A 20,855-nucleotide genomic window follows, 5' to 3' on the forward strand; every position below is an offset into this window, starting at 1 on the left:
TCTTGAAAAATTTCAATTTGCTTTTGTCATATGAGGGCAAGTCACCAGCAAACTTGCTTTACTTTCTGTTGTAACACAGGCTCGTACTGCCAGCTTGATCACACAGAGAAATAAGTGTATAGTAGTTTAAACCTAGGATATAGTCTGGAGATAAGGCAAATCTGAACTGCAAGTCTGGATTTCTAGAAGAGAAAATTGTCTGCAGAGGGATTTCATATCTTTTTTTACTGCATCTGTGTGCCCTGATCACCCTGGGGAACTGTATTCTTTCTGAACTATTCTGTTATTGTCAGCTTTGTTGTCTCCCAAGGTGATAACCATTTGGGTTAGTAGATTCTATCACAAAAGAGTGGGATAGGTATTTTGTTCCCTTGAATTCAAGTGTGTAGGGTTAATAATGAGTTGACTTTGAATTAGGTTATGTTTATCTTGATGATAACAAGCTCATAGCCAATATACAAATACTAGTTGACTTTGTTGCTTGTGGTGGTAATCAACACTGGAGGTTGGGGTTTTTTTTATAATGCTTTTCCTACAGATATAGAAGTGTGGCTTGCTTAAGAATGTGTGGCTTTCTATTTCCACAACAGTAGCTGAGTGCTTTTCAGAAGTGCATTAAGCAGCGGTGTGCCTAATAATCTACTCTGTGGATCAGGCTCTGTTGTTCTCTCCACTAGGAGAATTGTTTTCACAGTGTAATATTTGTTTTGGTAGAGTGAGGGCTTTTTAGTAAGTCTATACTGAAGAAGGAAAGATCAAAAGAAGGTTGTGGGCATTTCATATGGAAGATAATGGAATACAAACTTCCCTGTGGGACTGCCTTCCCTAGCTGTGGATGAGCTGGCGAGGGGAAATGGAAAAAAGTTTTGAGGTGAGTTTACAGATACAGTTACACATACAAGACATATATATGAATACATCTTTCTACGTAAATAAAAGATTGTATGTGTCTATATATATATATAAAAGTACTCATACATTATTTACTTCATGGTAGTAGGATGTTGCAACATACCTGCTGATTAAATCTGTTGAGCAGGGCCCTCAACCTGGTATTTAGAACTAGCTTTTAACATAGGTGTTATCCACATTCAGAATAGAGGGATATAAATTGACACTGTGTTTTCATTGGTGTGTTTCTGGCTCGTGACAAAACAAGAGAGCCTGTGTCCAAACAAGTACAAGCAGACTTGGCCCCTGGTACCCTCTGAATAGAGGTGCATAAGCTATTGCTGACCTTCAGCTTCTAATTAGATTAGACACCTTTTAGATTTTATTTTTCTCTGAGTGGTATCAGTTACTTGTTTTTTGTTTTTTTCCAATGTCTTCGCTTCCCAAATCTTTTGGTTGGTAGTGACTGGAATGCAGAAGGTGTTTGCTTCAACTCTCTCTCAGTAATGCTTCATTCAACAGAGCGATACTGATTTTGGTGTTACAGGCAGTGTAGAATACAAGGGAGAGTGGGAGTGTGATGCACAGGGAAATAGCTGGGTAAGTCATCCAGAACTCGCTGAACTGCATTTCAGATGAGTCTGCAATGAAATGACTTTTCTGAAATACATTTCAAGGAATTGTCACAGCATCCTAGATAGGTAAACTTCTATTTCTGTGGAACGGGAAGGCAAAATAAGTCCATGTGTAAAAAATACTGTGTTTTATTTAGCAGCGGCTTCTTCAAGTATGCAAACCTGTCAGACAGATAGGTGTGGGTTTGTTTGTTTGTTTTCTTCCCCAGAAACTGTCTTTCACTCATCTGTTTAGGTGGCATTATGAAAGAGACATCTGCTGCTTAGGGTTGCACTAATTGTAACCTGAAAGGAAGTAAGTTCGATGGGATAAATTGTCTTTCCATGAAAGTATGATCCAAAGTACTGGAAAAAAAATTGCACATTTGGCACCACAAGTGATGCAAGTTTTTGTTTTTTTTTTTTTTTTTTGTTTGTTTGTTTGTTTGTTTGTTTGTTTGTTTGTTTTTTTGTTTTTTTTTTTTTAAGGGAGATATTTAAGTTGCAATAGTAAGAAAAGTTTTGAGGTGGAAAAGTGCCTTGAGGGTTTAAAAGGAGCTTCTCTCTACCTCTGCGAAGTGTGAGTACTAGCTCCACAGCACTAAATCTGGCCTTCCCTGAGGCCCCTGAAACTATGGGCTTCATATGTATATAGTAAAATTTTTTTTGTACCTTTAGTTGAAGGGATGAGGAAAATTGAATATCAACAAATAAACTTTTGCCAAGGATATTTGCTTCCTTCAGTGGTGAGTGAAGATACTGGCCTTGAGCATGTTAATTATTTGAAACTAGTGGAGCATGATGTACTGGAAGCTGCAGTTTATCATGGCATAAAGTCTGGTGGCAGGTAGTGTAATTTATATGGGAGCTCAAGTTTATCCTGCAGAGTTGTTCTCACTAGACTGTTTTTCTAGAAAGAATGAACAAGATAAAGCAAGCCCATCCATTTAATAAATATTTTCCTAGGTAGTCTTTTGGCAAGAAACACTGAGATGAACAATCTTTCTTAGACAGGATAAAATGGTTTCTTAGTAATTTTCCTAGCCACATCAACATCAGCTTTATTTTCGTGCAGAAAACTGTGGTCTTCTACAAAGACAAAAAGGTCATTGATTCGGCTTCATTGAAATGCTAAAATTAAACCCAACACTCCCAATTTATAATCGGGTGGTTTAAATCCAGAATATGTGTCCACAGTGGCTTTCTTAACACATCTTAAGGGTATGTCAATCACCACTGAGCTATCATTTCACCAATATGACAAGGGATCAGTAATCTAAAAATTGAAACGATCTTAAAGATTTCTTCCTGGGTTTATTTTTTTTTTTCTTTTTTTTTTTTTCTTTTAACAAACAACTGTGGAGGAACTTCTAGCCAAGTATCAGATGATAAATTAGATGATTCCTTTTGCAGTGGTTCGGTGGACAAATTAAGCTGACCCTTTTGCCTGTTTGGTTAATGTGAGTGCATACCTCGGAGGTATTCAGTAAAATATCCAGGTACCAAAGAATTTAATTGTTAAAGAATTGAGGAGCACAGTCCCCATGTCTTACAGACATTTACTGTTAATATAGTGCTGTTTATCGGTGTTATTTCCTTATTTCTCTCACGCCTGTCTCTGCACTCCCCTCGCCGCTGCCCTCCCTTGCTCGGTCTCCTGCCGGGGCTGTGTGTGTTTGGGAGATGGGTTGTTGCCATCACTCCGTGGTGCCCTGCAGGTTTCTCCGTCTCGCTGCACCTCAGCCAGCCCCCGCCGGGCAGCGCTGGTGGCAGCGGCTGAATGGGGCGTTTTCCGATGGTCCCTCTGTGGAGATGCGAGGTGCTCACGGAGGAGGAAGGTTGCTTCTCGAAGGCTTTTCTCCGGGTTACCCCCTGCCCCATCTCGGCTCGAAGCCGTCTTCCAGCCGCGGCTTCGCCTGTGCTCCAGCGGGTGGCGCCCGAGCTCCGCCCGGCGGCTGCGGGCGCGGGGTAGCCCGGCTGCCCTCCCCTTGGCATCGCTGTGCTCCCTCGTTCACTGAGGGGTTTCCGCCGCTGGGGGACACAAAACCCGCTGGAAATCTGTTTTTTTCTGTATCGGAGCCATTGCTTTTTGCCCTCCCCCTCCCCCCCTTTTTTTTTCTTTTCATTTTCCTGTGAGAGGTATTTTAGAGGAGCAGAGGCTCCTTTGGATGCTCTTACAAACTGTTCTCTCATCCCTTGGCTGCCTCTAATTGAGTAGAGAAACAGCACTTGCTTTTATATTTTAAATATTTTAAATACAAATATTTAAACTGTCTGCCTCATAACATGTACACGTTGACCTCATTCAATTCATGTACAAAATAAGCAAGTTAGTTGTTGTTTACTCCATCTAAAAGGTGACGCCTCTGTCCCGTGAAATAAGCCCTTGAGCTCCTGGTAGTGAAAATACTAGCGCCTTTTCCCACTTTAAGAACTTCTCGTTGTTGGGAGGCTTGGGGTTTTTAGGGGACGCTTCATTCTGCTGGGTTGCTTCATCAGGATTAAATTCCAATATTGAGAAATTTGATCCATTTTATGTTGATTTTTGGTGAAGGAATATCTTGGCACTTCTCCCTTTGAGTCCCTGACAAGGGACTTTGGTGGGAACAGCCTCCAGAAAAAGGCTAGTATTAGTTGAATGTCCAGTATAGGAGGGGAAGAGGAGGCTCAGGCTCAGTCCTTGGCTTGTTGCAACCAGAGGAAGCAGCCTGGTTGTTGAGGAGACCTTCCAGGGGAGATCTTGACAGCAAAGAGGGGGTGCTCTTGAGTATTGGCTTTCAGAAAACTGACAGGGCATTTATGCTTAGACCACCCTGCCAGTCTGAGATGGTCTGAAATTTGTTAATTTCGGGTAAAGAAGGTAGATCTGCTCTGTTTTGCCTATAAAAAATTCAAGTGTTTAATGACATGATGGCATGACCTTTATTACAGTGAATTGTGAGGACTGAACTGAAAAGTTATATGTTTGAAGTGACACTGTCTACCTTATGTTTACAACAATGGTTCTTCTGGTTTAAAAAATTCAGGTTTTATTTGTTACTTTTTTGTTTTGTTGTTTTTCTTCTGGAGAAATAGCCTACCAATTTATTTTTAATTTACTGTGAGAATTTCTTTTAAGGAGGAAAAAACTGTGGACTCACCATGCATTTGTGCCACAAGTGTGTTGATGAAGAAGTGTTTAAGTGATCTGCAACATCAGTGTTCACCATGTTCTTTGAAAAGTTTTAAATACCTCACTGTAATGAGAAGAACAAGCCAGTGTACTGATCGTTCTGTTCTTTGCCATTGCTTCTTGCACTAATGTTGGAAATGGCTTTTGAAAAATACCTGTTCTTGTAAAACGTTCTTGCTAGGATGTGATATTACATTATACAAATCCTTTTTTGTTTTCTGAAGGAGGAGCTCAGAGAACTACGTGAAGAACCAATTGACCCTCAAGCTCAGCAAGAAATAATTAACAGCATTGAAGAAGTTTATTTTTCCAATGATTCCTTTGATATTGTGAAGTATGAGTTAGAGGTAAGCTGTCTTCTTAAAAGACAAAACAGTAATGTAACAAAAATGAGGATCAAAAGTATGGGTTTTTTGAATAAGCTATTTTTTGGTTTGTTTCTTATATCTTGTATTAATACAAAACTGCAGTCTTCTGCCTGATAGTGGAGCTTCTAGCATATAGTATTGGTATGGAGTCTCTTCTTGTAATGTGGTAGAATCAGTATGTTGTTAGTTGTACTAACAGGCACGTCATAATGTAAACCATAGTGACAAAAACCAAAATAGCTGGAGGGAAAAAAAAAGTTTCTATATTTTGGATATTTGTTTAGCAAAGTGACTGAGGCAATGATTTCAGTAATTAAGGGGGTTGTGTGTGTATGTGTATATATATGGCTTAAAATAAGGTAACTTTGAGGTGATTATGATATTATATGATGTAATTATAATAGTACATTGTTTACCTTAACACTGATTTATTTCCATCATTTGAAGTAATGGATCAATTCTGCAAATTAGATTACAGAAGCAATAAGAATGTTTCTTTAATGGAATTGGTTGGTTAGTTAATACTACATGTCTATTTAACATCCTTTAATTTCTCACTGGATTTAATTTGTTGTTTGCATGCAGAGGCTTCCTCCAGTACTTAGTCTTCAAGAACTGGAAGAGTATAGAGACAAATTGAAACAACAGCAAGCTGCTGTGAGTAAAGTTGTTTTCCTCTATACTCTCAGACAATTGGTTGCATTGTCTGTAAGTCTGGCCAGAAGTGTAATTGAAAAAAGTTTTGATTTCTTAAACACATTTAATATTAAGCATTTCTTCTCATAATATTATGTTGTGTGCTTTTATAGTGGAAATTAATCAGTAAATAATATTCTAGGAAATTATGGAAGTAAATCTGCGTGATAAGTATTGTTAACAAAGAACAAATGTGCTCACCATTTCTTTAGAAACTTGATTTTTTGAATGTTCAGCTTTTCCTATGTATGGCAAGAAAAGTAACATGTAACACAGCACTGAATAGTGTGGTAGTAGAGTTTTTTGGGGTTTTTTGAGGGATTTCTGGCAACATGGAGAGAATTGCTATTTTCTCTTATTTTTCATTTGCCAATTTGTTAATCGCCCACAAGGGTTTGTAGTGAATATTGGCAGAGAGTGATTATATAATAAAACAAATGAAATGTAACTATGAGTAATAACTATAATTTATGGGGGGAAATCGGGTTGCTGCTTCTAAAAAGGTACTTTAATTTCAGGCTTTTTTTTTTCTGTTCATTAATTATTGATTCATTGCTCTTTTAAAGATGAATAATACGGTACAGGAGATAATGTATTAACTGTGGCATTTGGAAAGTATCTGCAAGTAAAATAACAGTAATAATCCTAATTCGTGTCTTTAAATGAATTAAACGTATAGGAAGAATATATTGGTTTGTTAACAATTCATAAAGAACAGATTGCTTCTGGCTAAGACTGCTTTTCCCAGAATAAACCTATGAAATTTTGTAAAGTATTAGTGAGAAGTTGAGCAAATGAATATTCAGTGTTTCTCACCTGTATAAGGAAAGAAGTTGAAAGTGGGTGGTGGTTTTTGGTTTTGTGTTTTATTTTTTCTCTTCCCTCTTCCCTTCCCCTCCCCCCTCCGTGGGATTTTTTTGTTTGTTTTTGGTTTTTACGTTTAAGAGGATATCTGGTGGTGACTTAGCTTTGCAAGGATATACTCAAGACCGAGAGGCAACTTCACTGAGGTATGCTGGATAATTCTAATACCTGTTACCAATCTCTTGGCCATTTTGCCTGTACAGTGGGAACCGGCTGCAGCCAGGGGAGTAGCTTCAGTGCATGGCTGCTGCTGGAACATGCAAACTTGAAAGTGTATGCAGCTGATGCACTTGCAGTGTCCCATATTATTTCTGGTTTTTATTCTAGCATGTTTCTTAGCAAGCAGAGAGGTAAGTGATTAATTTAAAAATGCCCACTAATTCCTAAATGGAACTGTATAAACATTTTTCGTATCTTGCTCCTAAGAAAAGCTGATTGTCATTTTTAGGATTTTTTTACCTTGTTGTAGCATATTTTTTAATAAATTTGAAAACTACAGGACTAAAGGATACAGAATCACAAACTTATAGAACCTTTAGTACAGGGATGGCCTATTTAATTGAGATTGCTATGTATTACATATAATACTCTTTTTTTATAGGTGTCTAAGAAAGTTGCAGACTTGATTCTTGAAAAACAGCCTGCATATGTTCAGGTGAGATAACTAACAGTCACTGTTTAAGAGTAAACCACTCCATTTTGTGGGGTTATAATGCTGCACTTGGGGATTAAATCTAGTAATTTGTTAGTGGAGATGCTAGTGCATGGTTGGAACTACCTGTCTATATATGCTAAATCTGTATCTGTAGACTGAAAAAAACCGAGGGCATAATGAGCTAGAGGCCCGTAGAATGATACGGATTTTGGCATATGATCATTTTCAGAAGGCTTACTGAAAACATGGATTCACAGGCTTGACTAGTACCTGCAATACAGTTGAACAGTGTCTGTGTTTAGAAATGCTTTCAGACCTTTTTCTGTAAGAGAAAACAGCAATGACCTTCTTAAGAGCACGTAACTAGTAACCTGCCACTAATCTTAAGCAGTCGTGAGAAGAAAACGTGTCATACAGTGATTATGGCAATTTTCAATTTGGTCAAGAGGCTGGAGAGGGCAGCTACTTCAGTGACAGGTCATTAGAAGCAAAAATGCAGTTGGGTCTTTGTCTCCTGAACACCTTTCCACTGTGCAAAGCAAAGTGTGGGGAAGTCGTGGTTTGCACCCCATTCCTTATATGAAATACTAGTCTAACAGACAGTACTGTGGGCTGAGAAGGGGATGGCACAGACACAAGGCAAGGTTTTTTTAATTGTCCCTTCTCCTTAGAAAGAAAAGCATGATTTAGGAACAACTAATGTGTGGAAGATTGTCTTCGAGAAGAGAAAAAAAAAATTATTCAGCCCTAAATGCTGGATGGAAGACTCCCTATCTGGGGCCCATTGGCTGCACACCCGTACACTGTGTCTCTCCATTCAGCCACGTTCAAAGGGGCGATTTTACAGAATCTTTGAAAGAGACAAGACTGGAATGGAGTTGCTCCTTCTTGTATGTGTTTCCGTGTAAAAAAGGGAACAGTGACCTTTTAAGTAGCTCTGACATTTGCAAAGTATGTTTTTAGTAATAAGGTACTGAGGAAAATAATGTTTGAATTCGGTTTCTTAAGGTATTATGCATATCAGCAACTAAGCTGTCATTTTTTCAAAAACAGTATTGGTAACATAAAGAAGGAACTGGTTTTGGTGAAGGATGTGGCTCAGTGATTTGTCAGAATTGTATCTTTGGAGACTGACCAGGAGCTGATCTTAAAGGAAACCAAAATTTAAACTTGGTTTTGCTTGTCATATCTTTAGAATTAGAGTAGTTTTCAAAGTGAAAGTCTCCCTTCTCCCCATGGAATACACTCGGTATGTTTTGAAATGCTGAGCAGCATTAAAAAAAAAAAAAAAAAAAGGTGGTTTTATTTTTTTTAGCTTGGGGAGAGTGTTCTCTGTTCTGCAGTGCTGTTCCTAACAAAAGAAGTCTTAATAGGTGTATTAACATTTTTACTTCTTTTTAAAGGAGTTTAGATTATGCTAGGCACTTCATGAAGTCAAAATCAAGCTAAAGTCAGGTCACCTGCGCTGAAGAGTTTTCAGTCGAAATTCAACAGGATACAATTAATGTTCATTGTGAAGTGACATCTGTTAAATCGGTAGAACACAAGTGCTTCTAAAGAAGAAAATGCTGTATGAAACATGACTTTTTTATTGTTGTGGGTTTTTTTTTTTATTTTTTTATTTTTTTGGTTTTTTGTTTTGCCACTCTCTGGCATATTAGTGCAGATTAAATCCTGTGCTTCTGTACGTGAAGCTTTGATCATTCCACTGTGATGCATTGATGGTATAGAGATTCTTGGGCTGAATGCAAATGTAGAGGGTCCCACTGCAATGAAAAAACGGATTTCAATATCTTTCTTCAAAAGGGAATTGTATTTTAAAAGATTGTTTAATGTTACATTCTAGTGGTTAGCATATATAAAATGATGAGACAAATATTTTATAAAATAACTCTACAAAATCATTGTAGCATCTCAAGAGGAATGTGCTAATTACTAGTCTTTGCTGGTGTGTAGCAAACTTTAACTTGTATATTTATTTAACCTGTTGTGTCTCTGTAGGAACTTGAACGTGTTACATCATTGCAGACTGGCCTTCAACTAGCAGCTGTTATTTGCACAAATGGAAGAAGGTATCTTGCTTAAATAATGGCACAGACTGAAAGGGGGAAAAAGTATTTAAGAAGAAATCTGTAAACCCAGAAAGTTTGTTTGCTGATGATATTTCCTATTTAGGTGCTGAATGGAATTAGTAATAGTAGTTAAAGATACTGAAACAAATACCAGCTGCTTTCTCTCTTGTAGCTCTCACTTTTTCTATTGGGAGTTCTCTTTAAAACAGGAACCTTTTCAGATCCACACCATTGATCCACAGACAAGTTCTGCAGAAGGGAAAACATAGCTTCTTAGTAGTTTATTGGCATCGTCTCCATTTCTGCTGGGATTCCCTAACAGTGCTGACAATCTTATTTTCTAACATATAGTCTGATGGACATGTTAGAATTTATTAGAAATAAGTTTTATTTTACATATAGTTGAAGATTATATTCATTTTTAATTCTTGCAGACACCTGAATATAGCAAAGGAAGGCTTCACACAAACTAGCTTGGGGCTTCTTGCTAATCAAAGAAAGCGACAGTTGCTTATTGGACTGCTAAAGTCTCTGAGAACAATAAAAACACTGGTATGTACAGTTGTTTTTCTTCAATGGCAAAATATTTTCTTCATTGCTGTGTAGTTATCACTTTTTTTTAATTTATTATTTTTAGCAAAGAACTGATGTACGCTTGAGTGAGATGTTGGAGGTAAGTCGCTGCCGGACTATTATAATTTGAAGCTATTCTAAGTCTACTTTTGTCAGTCATCTTAATTTTGTCCCTTCTTTCCTTTCTCTTGCAAACAGGCTATGGGTGTGTGCATGTGGTGAAATTATATTTTAATTCTTTTCTTAAATGCTGTGGGAAATACTTCATATCAAATTAGATAGCCCTGTGCCAGTGGGGAGTATTTTCTGTCAAAGACTCAATCCTGCATTTAAGTCTGGGCACTGAGGCTTGAATTAGTTCAGGAAGAGTGCTGTGGAGTGTGCACTCCCCTCCCTACCCTCAACTTACACTTCTTTTCTGGCCCTAACTTGATATTTGGAAGAAAAAGGAGGTGAGATTTAGCTGATTGTTGATATGTTCTGTTTGGATAAAGTACTTCTACTGGTATATTCCTATACAAATTTATATATGGGCTCACTACTTAGTGTTTTATTCGTAAGTATTGTAGCTTCTCTCCTTATTCATTGGGTTACCTTTTAATAGATGTAGAAAACATGGCAGCGTGCAGGCCATGACACTGAAAAGTCTACTGATACAGTATACATACTGCCTAAAAATGAAGTAGATGCTGCACAGAGTGAAAATAAGACCTTGTCCTAAGGCGATTAATGTTTGAAAGACAGCTTCAGGATTTTATGGGCAACCATATATTAAGCATGTAGTGTAACAATTTTGACTTGCTAGTTTGCCAAATATTTATAGCTAATACTGGATGGAACATCATTATGATTATTCCTTCTTAATAAATTTGGAAATTGAGTCTTAATAATTGTAACTCTTAAGATTCTTTGAGTTTAATTCCACCTTGGGTAGTACACTTTGTCTCAGCACACTTTCTTAGTCTTTACCATGGAAGAATGTATTAATTTACAGGCTATATAAACATTGTTTTCTGCTCCGTAACCCCTGTACAATGATTAGCTTTTCATTTCTGTGCTGTATTTTGTTGCACAGGAAATGAGCTCTTCACTGTCTAATGGTAGGAGTTGTCTTGAGACGGAGGAGTGGGTGTTGCGTTCACACACAGACCCTAATGTCTGATTATCATAATTTGATAGTTATTTTTAAACATGAAGGGCTGGAACCACTGTTTCTGTGCTCAGTGTCTGCTCCCAGTAAGGTATTCCAGATATTGGCCAATTTATTGTCTTTACTCCAAGAAGAAGTTGGCCACTTAGAATACACATGGGTGCTATTAGTAGCTGCTCACAAAGGAACATTTAGATAGGCTTCCCAGTTAAAAAGAAGACCAGACTTTTTCACCAGAAGCAGAGGTGATCTGCTTCTGGAATATATTAGTAATGCAATGTTATGTAAGCAGGCTTTCTGATTTGAGCTCTGTTAGACTTAATGGAGCAAGTACCAGGTTTCCAATGGAGAAAGATGCAAAGAGCTGTAAATGCAGCAATCATTTTAGACCAATGTACTGGTCTGTTTTCATCTAGTGGATAATGTATGTGGGTTTTTTTGTGGTTTTAGTTAAACTTGATCTGCATTTGAATGCTGCTGATAAAACAAATTTAATTTCAGAAACTGCTTTATGATACTAGCTGAGTATAAATTGCCCCTGCATTTTTACTCTTCAATCAATGACTTTGAAATTCCAGTAGCAGCTTTGAATTTGAGCTCTCTGAAGTACATAATATAACCAATGTAGTTAGGACAAAAAAGGGAATCTCTTAGCTATGAAAGAGGGTTTTCCTTCCTCCAACAGCGTTTCTGGCCTCATAGCTAATAGAATACAAAAGTAGTAGTTATGCTTAAGGCACTGCCCATGTTCTGTTGGCAAGATCCTGGGCTTTTACATTGTTGTGTGTATGTTTTTGTTTTGGTCTTGTCCTGGCATCTTTGTGTACTTCCCAATTGATCTGTCTACCTATTGAATATCTTCTTATGACAGTATTTCCACACTTTTTTTCTAAAACATGTTCTTTTTATCCTGGGGCCTTGTGGGAGCTACTTGCCTTTAAATTAATTTCTTACTAGTTACAGAATGTGTCAGATTAAATAATTTTTATTTAGGCATAATGTTGGAGTGTTTTTCTTGTCTCTTTTAGATTTTGTAAACTATGGCAATAGCCTGCCAGAACTTGCCTCTTCCCTTGCTCATAAATAGATCATAGTGTATTAACGAAAGTTTGAAAGTTAACTGGGAAGATGTTAGTTGTAATAAAAACTTCTGTTAGTTGTAATAAAAACTTTCTGATATGTTTTGTATGAATGTATTAGGAAACAAAACAGCAAGTCATTTGCATAAGGTAATGTAATACATTGTGTTTTCAGGTGTTGCTAACATGTTGTCTATTTCTAATTCTAAACTGCTTGCACATTAAGTTTTGCAATAGACCCTCACTCCTTTCCTGTAACTTTACTGTATAGATGTAAGAGGCAAAATATTTTGTTCCTAATGTTTATACGTAAGCATGCAAGCAAAAGTGGGTGTTGCAGTGTTTGCTCCAAAAGCCAAATTAGCTTTCCATTGTATTTTATCCTAAGGAAGAGGACTATCCAGGAGCTATTCAGCTGTGCTTGGAATGCCAGAAAGCAGCCAGCACTTTCAAACACTACAGTTGCATAAGGTAAGGTGACATTGTGCTGCTTTCACCTTCTTGTATGCTTTTATTTGTAGAATCACAGAATCACAGATGGTTCAAGTTGGAAGGAACCTTAAAGATCACCTGGTTCCAACCTCCCTGCTATGGGCAGGGACACCTTCCATTAGACCAGGTTGCTCAAAGCCCCGTCCAGCCTGGCCTTGAACACTGCCAGGGAGAGGGCATGTAAATGGTATAAAACAGTGATCATTAATTCTCATTTTCTAAAGCAGCTTTGATTTGAAATTTAATTTTCTGCTTAGAAAAGTAAAACTGAAGTGTATATATAAAACTATAAACATCCTCAGTGGTTTCCCCTTTCCTGACCCGCTCCTAACCAGCCTTCACAATAATAACACTATATAATCTATATTTGGACTATGTCATTGTTTTGTAACTGTTGTAGTATGTTGGTAGGTAAAGTTTCAACTAAGACTGAATTATAACTGTGCTACAACCTGCAGCCTTGAGATACCTGAGCTATTTTTTAATAAGAAAGTTTATATTCTGGAATTAATTTACCTACAGCAAGATGGCTTTTGGAGGATAATTTACCCAGATTGTTGGGAGTGAAATTAGCAAGTGCAGAGCTTCATGCTGTCATGGAGAAGTTGCTTTCAGAACTGGAACTAAATTGAATATCTGCAGTTCCTAGCTTAGAAGGACGTGATGTTACCATTGCTTTTTAGAAAGAAAAAAAAAAAAGGTAAACATTAAGTTCAAAGTCATAATAGATATGACAATAAAGGAATCGAGTAAATTTTGATGTTCCATCCACTAAGAAGGTCATTGAATTAAACAGATTTTTTTTTTTTGGGGGGGTGTTATTTTTAATTAGGATTTTAAACTCGCAGGTAAAATTCTGACATCGTTTGATCTCCTGTCAGAATGCTCTCTGACTTAGGGCCAAAATCTATGAAAGCACATGCTTTGCCTCCCTCTGTCCTCTAAATGTGTGCTTTGTTGCAACTTCAGAGTAATTACCCATAATCCTCGATTTTAGTTTAGGGTCTGCTTTTGAGCTATAGTTGTTTCAGGATCTGAAGATGCACCAAAAAAGTGTGTGAAGTTATAAATTATACTTAGAAATAAGCCCCTCTCTATTCTGAAGTCAGATTTCAAAGCTGCTTTTTGCTTTCTTTTTAGTTCCCAATAAATTATTTTAAAATTTGTGTGTGGATATAAAATGACTGTACAGCCAACATTTGCCTACATAATTAAAGTTTTGAATCCCTTCCTTATATAGTAGTAAATGAAAACTATGCTTTATTTATTTGAATGAGGAGAAATGACTGTGATTTCCCTCAGTCCTTGACAATTTAGTTGTTGAGAAGCAAGATGACTCCTGAACAACTTCTGCTCTGCTCGACTCTTCTGTAGAGAGCTGGGTCCTGCAGTCTTCCATATGTGTGTCTCACCTATACTGTTCAGTAAGGTCTCCTTAGTATTTATTGCTTTTTCAGAGGCTTTGTGGTTCCAAACATTAATCCGATTTAATCTGCATATCTCCTGCTTCTTTTTCTTCTAGAGAAATTAGCAACATTTATTCAACTGGAAAAGGCAGTTTGATTTCTTTGAATCTTGCAGTGCTCATCTGTAAAACCTTGCTCTTCCAAGATTTAGGTTAAATTACACCGTTTCTTTGAGTTAAATTCTGTTTTGTGTAAATGATATGAAAGCTTCTGTTTAATGTTGAATCACTTCAAGCTTTTATTGCAGCTCCAAACTTTATCTCCACTTACACCATGTCCAGTATAACAAAATTTGAAACATAAACTAACAAGTTCATGTTTTTGCCATTTGGAATATTTAACTGCAAAAATTGTACTATTTTAAATCTGATAACATACTGACAAGATACGTGACAAATAGCTGTGAGGATTCTTGTTGCACTCAAAATAATATCCTTGCGTGCAAGAAGACAGTTTCTTGAAAGATAGGATGATGACAGAAAAAAATCAGCTCTGCTTCTTTATTCTGAGTTTTTTGAGCTTGTTTTTGTTTGCATTGGGAAAGCGAAAGGACATTTTAGCTGCAAATCCCAGGCCCAGTGCATACATTTCATTCTCTATGCACTGTTTTACTTGCAGACGTCTCAGAGAATATTTATTATATGGAATAATGTCTCCCTAGGAGGGGATTGGGCTAAATTAATAAATAGATCTTTTGCATTTCTGTTTAGGACTGCAGTAAAAACCAGGTAGCTGGAAAAAAAAAAAAGATATGTAGCTTTTATAACGTGCTTGTATGATGCATTGCCTCTGTATTTTACCATGAATTTTTCACAGTATCCCTTTGTATTGCCCACTGTCCACATGTCAAGAATCAGTGCCTTCCTTTGTACAATAGTTCTTCACATTTTTCTTGCTAGATGGTGATAGAAATTGGGTGTAGCTCTTAAACAGCAGGGATTTAGACCTTCCTATGAAGCACATAATGTTTTTATTTTGGTACATTCATAATCTGAAGAGACAAACACTTCAGCCTCCCTGCAAAGATCACTGTGTTTTCCAGAGCGGCTGCTCATCCTCCTTTGAAATGATAGGCTGGATGTCTGTGTTTTCTGTTCTCCATTATCTGCTTCCTAGGGAATGCTTGCATTATGTGATTAATTCTTGTTTAAAAATATAAATCAAAGTCTTTTGCCTTCTGCTTGTTGATCAGCTCTGATGTGAGAAGACTCCCTTGAAAAACCTGTAGGAAAATCTATCGTCAGATAATAGGATGACTCTGTCTGTTGCATTTGGGTCAAAATGTTACTTCTGTTAAATGCAGTAATTTGCCTTCTAAAAATGTGCTCATTTAGATTTGTATGGATGTGGATGAAAAATAAAAAGAGACTTCTAATACATTTTTTACGAATGAAATTAATGCCTTGAATTAAATTCTCAATTGTGGTAAATGGGCTTTCATAATAATCATGTAGCCATTATGTTCAAGCCCTACCTTTATAATTCTGTCTTAGAAAATACGTGCAGCTGGACACTGCATTTCTTGATCAAAGTAATTTTTCTTAGAAAATTTTGTGATTGCTCTTTCTTTTCCTAAATTAGTCAGCATAAATATAGGCTGTGTTCTAGGAAAGACCTCCATGTATCATAGCTTGGTTGAATAAATAAACTATGAATGTGTGTATTTGAAATTGGTGCTTGAGTCTTGCTTGAATGGGAAGACAGTGCTGTCACAGAAGTTGCATTAGATAGTAGGGGAAAGAAACGCCTGGCAGTTTTACCTTGGTTGTGCTTCATGTGGAACAAGACCTGAATTCCTTCCCATCATCCTCTCCCAAAAGAAAAGAAACATACACCATTCGGGAACAGCCCTGATCTTGGAGCATTTGCTTGGAATGGTCTCATGAGGGCTCAGCATCCTGGGCTAACCAAGCCTGCTGTGATCAGCTGATTGCAAGCTGAGGCCTGACTGGCATTCAGAATAGTGAAAACAAGGAGCTAGTTTTTGTGAGGCTCTGTGCTGATATACAGGTGACATCAGTCAAATGTGATCATCTGCAATAATCAAAAAATGGTTTCTGGAGCCAGGAAATTTTTCAGCCCTACACTGGAAGTAGTTGAGCAAGTTCTTCATGTGTGTGAGCATGTACATTGCCTAGCTGAGGTAAAAAATCCATGCGTGTTTCTAATTTAATTAGGAGAGGTGAAGAAATTCGGCCAGCAGGCACAATTAGGGCACCAGCATGTTCATGACATTTGTTTGAAAGAAATCATAGCCTTATGTTTATGTGCTACCCGCTACCATTTAAGGCTTGTTGAATTTTCATAGGATCTGCAGTGGTACAACTGCTTAATTATTTCAGTCTGCGCAGAGGCTACCTGTGTGTTGCATCATTTTTTACTAATGTCAGCAGCTTCTATATTTTCTATATTTTAGACCAGTTAATTTCAACATGTAAACCAACTATATGCTAGTATGCAGGGCATGATGGTCTGTGCTGTATCTAGTTCTAAAACCTGAAAAAAGGAGTGATTCTGTGCACAGAGCAAGGTTCTTGCTCTAATGTCTTCTTGCTTGCTAAAAGAACCCGAGTAACAGGAAATGCTCGTAAACTCCAGCAGCAGATATACTAACATTAAATTGTTATGGAGGCTTTTCTGTTTGAAGGCTTGTTGCATGTGTAGAAATAAGAAAGAAATACTGGCTACTCAATTCAGTGTTTAATGCCAGCTCTTTCTGATGACTTTTGTTTCTATTTAAACCTTTCTTTGGAGGGTGTTGTATTCAAGTTATCTAACAGAACTGAAAAAGGAGAGATGATGGGCCTATCATTTAAGTGGAGGGAACTAGGAAGAAAAGCTAGAATCTATCTTTTGATAGTTGATAGTTAATGTAGGCCCCTTAGGAAAAGATTCAGAGTATAGAAGTGGTCTAAAATCAGGTATGGTGATTATCCCATGAAAACTGTGCTTTCCATGCTTGAAGAGAATATCTTGCCTATTTCTTGGTTGCTTTGACCTTTCCAAACACAAACATAGTAGTCATACTTTGTGTCTTATTTTTCTGGCTGGTGTCCTTAAATTTTTAAAGCTGATTGTTGGAAAGGAGCAGTCGTGCCTTTCTTTGTTCTAAATAGCTTCTCTTATGATAGCTATTTTTGTTATCTTTCTATACAAAATAAAGCTCAGAGAAGTGAAATGATGGTCTTAAGAAGTTTTTCTGAGTGTTTCTGTGAAGCGTTCCTGAGCACCAAATAAAAGTTACTGTACCATAGTTTGCAAAGGTTTGACAGCCCTGACCTTTCTGGATATATTCTGCTGTAGACCACAGTGTCAAATCAAAACATTTACAGCACGAGTTTCTTGGGGGTTGGGAATGTCATTGAAAGAATGCTTGGCTAAATCCTATGAGGATGGGGTCTTGTCTGGGCCCTCTTAACGCAGTTGCATTATAAACCTTGGATGATGTGCTGCTGCAAAAGGTATTTTAATTTTTAGTGTTAGGAACAACTATGCCTGCAAATGCCTGCAGCAAGTGCCTTTCAGTAATAACAAGAGTCGGGTGATGCTAGCCTGACACAATAAGAGCAGGTTAATGATTTATGATAAATTACTATATTGTGGCTTGGTAGTGGGCAAATGTGTTTTTCGGAAACTTGGTGTGAAATTTTAGTAAGATCAGTAGTTTTATTTTAAACTTTTTTTTTTTTTTCATTACTAGTGAGTTGAATTCAAAACTGCAGGACACCTTGGAACAAATAGAGGTAAGAATAAATATATTGATATTCAGCATCTGTTAGTATGTAATCTCTAGGTACTAGAGGTTTCTAGTATGATGTTGTTAGCAATTACAGAACATGCACATTTCTTTCAAATACTGTCTTTGGAATGCTATAGTCATTGCTATTCATGTGGACTTTTGTGCTGCAATCAACCTAAATGCTCTATAATATGTTACCAAACTTATGAGCCTAGCTCAGTAATTGTGCCGACTTTAAGTGGTAAAGCAGTAACATAAAATACGGGAGCAAAAGTACACTGCCTGTATGATGAAGATGTACAGTTTTAGAGAACAAATTCTGCTTCTACTAAAATCTGGTAAAATATGCCATGTTGGTTGGCAAAAGCAATTCACAGCTACCTAAACAATCATATTCAAGATTTTTATTTATTACTTGTGAATTCATGGAAATATTTTCTACTGGAATTATGTCTGTGCATATGGGAGAAATGTAGGTCAACCTGGAGCTCATAGAGTGTTCCCTTCAAATACATGCTCTAATGAATAGAGACTCATATTCTGCTAATTAATATTTTAATAATTATTCTTCTGAATAGTTGGGGGCTTCAGCTTATGTCCATTCCTTTTTTCCTTTTCTTTCCTTTTCCTTATAATTTAGGTTTTAACATTTGACCTTGCTTTTATATTCTGTTACAAATAAAATGCAAAGTGATATAGTGGAAGGAGACATTGAAAAATATAGCTCAAAAGATTTATGTGCTCTGTGTTTAAGAGCTCTGCTTATGGGCAGTTTGATAGCCCTGTTTCTCCCTTTGTACAGCTGTTCTGCATGAAATAAGAGAAGGATTTATTTTTTTTTAATCAATATATGAGTGAAATTCAGATTGCTAATTAACCTTTTAAAGGAGTTTTGTATCTTCAGGTTACTTGTCCTTTTACCATTTTGCTTAGGAAAAAACCCTGGGTTTTGATTATATTCTAGTGTCCTTTTTTGTGCTTAAAGAAAATACTGAACCACTTAAAAAACCAACACTAACACTCCCCTCCCCTCACCCCAACAGCAACGACTTCCCCCCCAGTATCTGGGATTAAAATCCATAAATATTTTGTGACTTGCGAAATAATTCATGAAAATTTTCCAGTGGAGTAAGTAAAATTACAGAGAGGCAAACCCACAATCTCCTGTGGTTTCTATTTGCAAGAGCAAAGCTGCATTGCAAGATCCTTAAACAATAAGAATCGAAATGGCTTTAGTAAATAGCAAGGAGAAAAAAATACCTGCTAGCTGTCTATGTTATCATATGATATTGAGTTGTGTTTGTTTTTTCTTGCGTTTTTGATTGAAAATAACTAGAATTAGGCTGTGTATCTCTGAATATATTACAGTGTCTAAGTGAGAATTGTGGTCTTAAGTCACATGGTCAAATTCTTGGAAGCTTTATTAGTTACTCATTAAGTATATGATCCTATTTTAGTTTTTTCGTTCAGCGCACGTAATAGAGGAACTTCATTTATTGCAAAGCTGTTCAGTGTGCTCAGACACAGCTCTGATGGCAGAACTAGTAATTCTGTATGTGTGCTTTCTTTCTTTTTTCTCCTTTGGTACTGATCATTGTGCTGGTATAGTCCTCCATAAATTACTTATTTCACAATGAACTTTAAAGTCAGATAGTGTTTATTCCATTTAACAGATGGCAGTGAGAGCGTTGAGAAGGCTGTAATTGAATTGTTTGTGCTGAAACACCAGGGGACTATTTTCTTCTTTCTCTGCAGATCTGAGTGGAGTGGAATAGACCAAGTTAGAAATCCCAGCTCTCCCATAGTGGGGTGCTAGACTTTCTCAAAATAAATGTCACTTTGAATTTGACTTCAGAGAAGTAGTGTAGTTTTTACTGTGCTTGTTCTTGGAAATGGTAGAACTGTTTGGCTCACAGAAATTTCAGACTGAAGTACTTTAGGCTGCAAGAAATAACATTTGAGCGCCTCAGAATAGTCCAGTAATGTACAGTCTTGGCTATTTTATGAGCATAATTATCAGATTGTTTAAATAAACATATTTTCCTCACTTGCTGTTGTTTAAGTAATGTATTATTTGGCCAGTTTTTATTAAGTGTTTAATAGATTTTTTTTTTTTTCCCCCTCTTGATTTATATAGGAACAGTTGGATGTAGCACTCTCCAAAATATGCAAGAACTTTGATATCAGTCATTATACAAAGGTTCAGCAAGCTTACAGGCTACTTGGAAAAACACAGGTTAGTACTTGTCTTCTGAGTAAGACGCATGGTGAGTTACAGAGGGAGGATGACAGGGAAAACGATTTTACTGGTAATACCTGAACTCTTTTATGTTACCGTACTGTAATATTGTGTAGTCTTACGTTAGATACTTTTGAGACAAGAATTGGAGGCTATGCTTGTAATCTCCTGTGTTCAGCGCTGAAAAAGACTTACATTAAAATATGATGGCATATGACAAATTGAATTTTGCTATTTAATTTTATGTTGTTCCTTTTTTTCAGACAGCAATGGACCAGTTACATATGCACTTCACTCAAGCCATTCACAACACTGTGTTTCAAGTAGTCCTTGGATATGTGGAGCTGTGCGCAGGAAACACAGACACCAAGTTTCAGAAGTTACAGTACAAAGACCTCTGTACGGTATGTATTTCTTGAATATATGTATAATTTTTAATCCAAGTGTACTTTATGTAAGTAGGGACTCAGTTATTAAAATAACTCTGCAGCTACTATAGTTTCTTAATACAACTCATAGGCTAATTGAGAGATTGGATATTCACAACTTAATGCTGATTTTGATTGCATTAGATCTTAGCTCTTTGGAGTTAGTGTACATACCATCTAAATAAATGTAAAGAAGTAAGTCTTAGGATCCAAACAGGAGAATAACATTTCAAAACCCCCAAGTCTTCAGTATAATATGCTAGTTAATGGAATCACTGTTAGCTTTGAACTTTATTCCACTGCATTTTGGCAGTATTCTCAATTTTTATAATACTGCATTTCAGTAAGGATTCTTGT

General features: G+C 36.9%; 1 protein-coding gene across 4 annotated transcripts in view; it reads left to right on the forward strand.

Annotated features, from left to right (window-relative positions):
- The window catches only part of VPS50 (VPS50 subunit of EARP/GARPII complex), an 83,918-nt gene that overhangs the window by 5,416 nt on the left and 57,647 nt on the right, over window positions 1-20,855 (forward strand). For 3 of the 4 annotated variants that reach the window (XR_003990891.1, XM_030482288.1, XM_030482299.1), the window contains exons 3-12: window positions 4,902-5,024; window positions 5,631-5,702; window positions 7,207-7,260; window positions 9,262-9,332; window positions 9,767-9,884; window positions 9,970-10,005; window positions 12,523-12,605; window positions 17,793-17,835; window positions 19,969-20,067; window positions 20,334-20,474. Coding sequence is in view for 3 of the 4 variants with exons in the window: in XM_030482288.1 (XP_030338148.1) it covers window positions 4,902-5,024; window positions 5,631-5,702; window positions 7,207-7,260; window positions 9,262-9,332; window positions 9,767-9,884; window positions 9,970-10,005; window positions 12,523-12,605; window positions 17,793-17,835; window positions 19,969-20,067; window positions 20,334-20,474 (840 nt within the window). In the remaining variant the exon portion in view is untranslated. Of the gene's footprint in view, window positions 1-4,901; window positions 5,025-5,630; window positions 5,703-7,206; window positions 7,261-7,300; window positions 8,151-9,261; window positions 9,333-9,766; window positions 9,885-9,969; window positions 10,006-12,522; window positions 12,606-17,792; window positions 17,836-19,968; window positions 20,068-20,333; window positions 20,475-20,855 lie in introns of those variants that run through there. The other variant, XM_030482310.1, reaches the window with a different exon arrangement.

Source organism: Strigops habroptila, chromosome 1 (genome assembly GCF_004027225.2).
Source record: "Strigops habroptila isolate Jane chromosome 1, bStrHab1.2.pri, whole genome shotgun sequence".
Classification (NCBI taxonomy): domain Eukaryota; kingdom Metazoa; phylum Chordata; class Aves; order Psittaciformes; family Psittacidae; genus Strigops; species Strigops habroptila.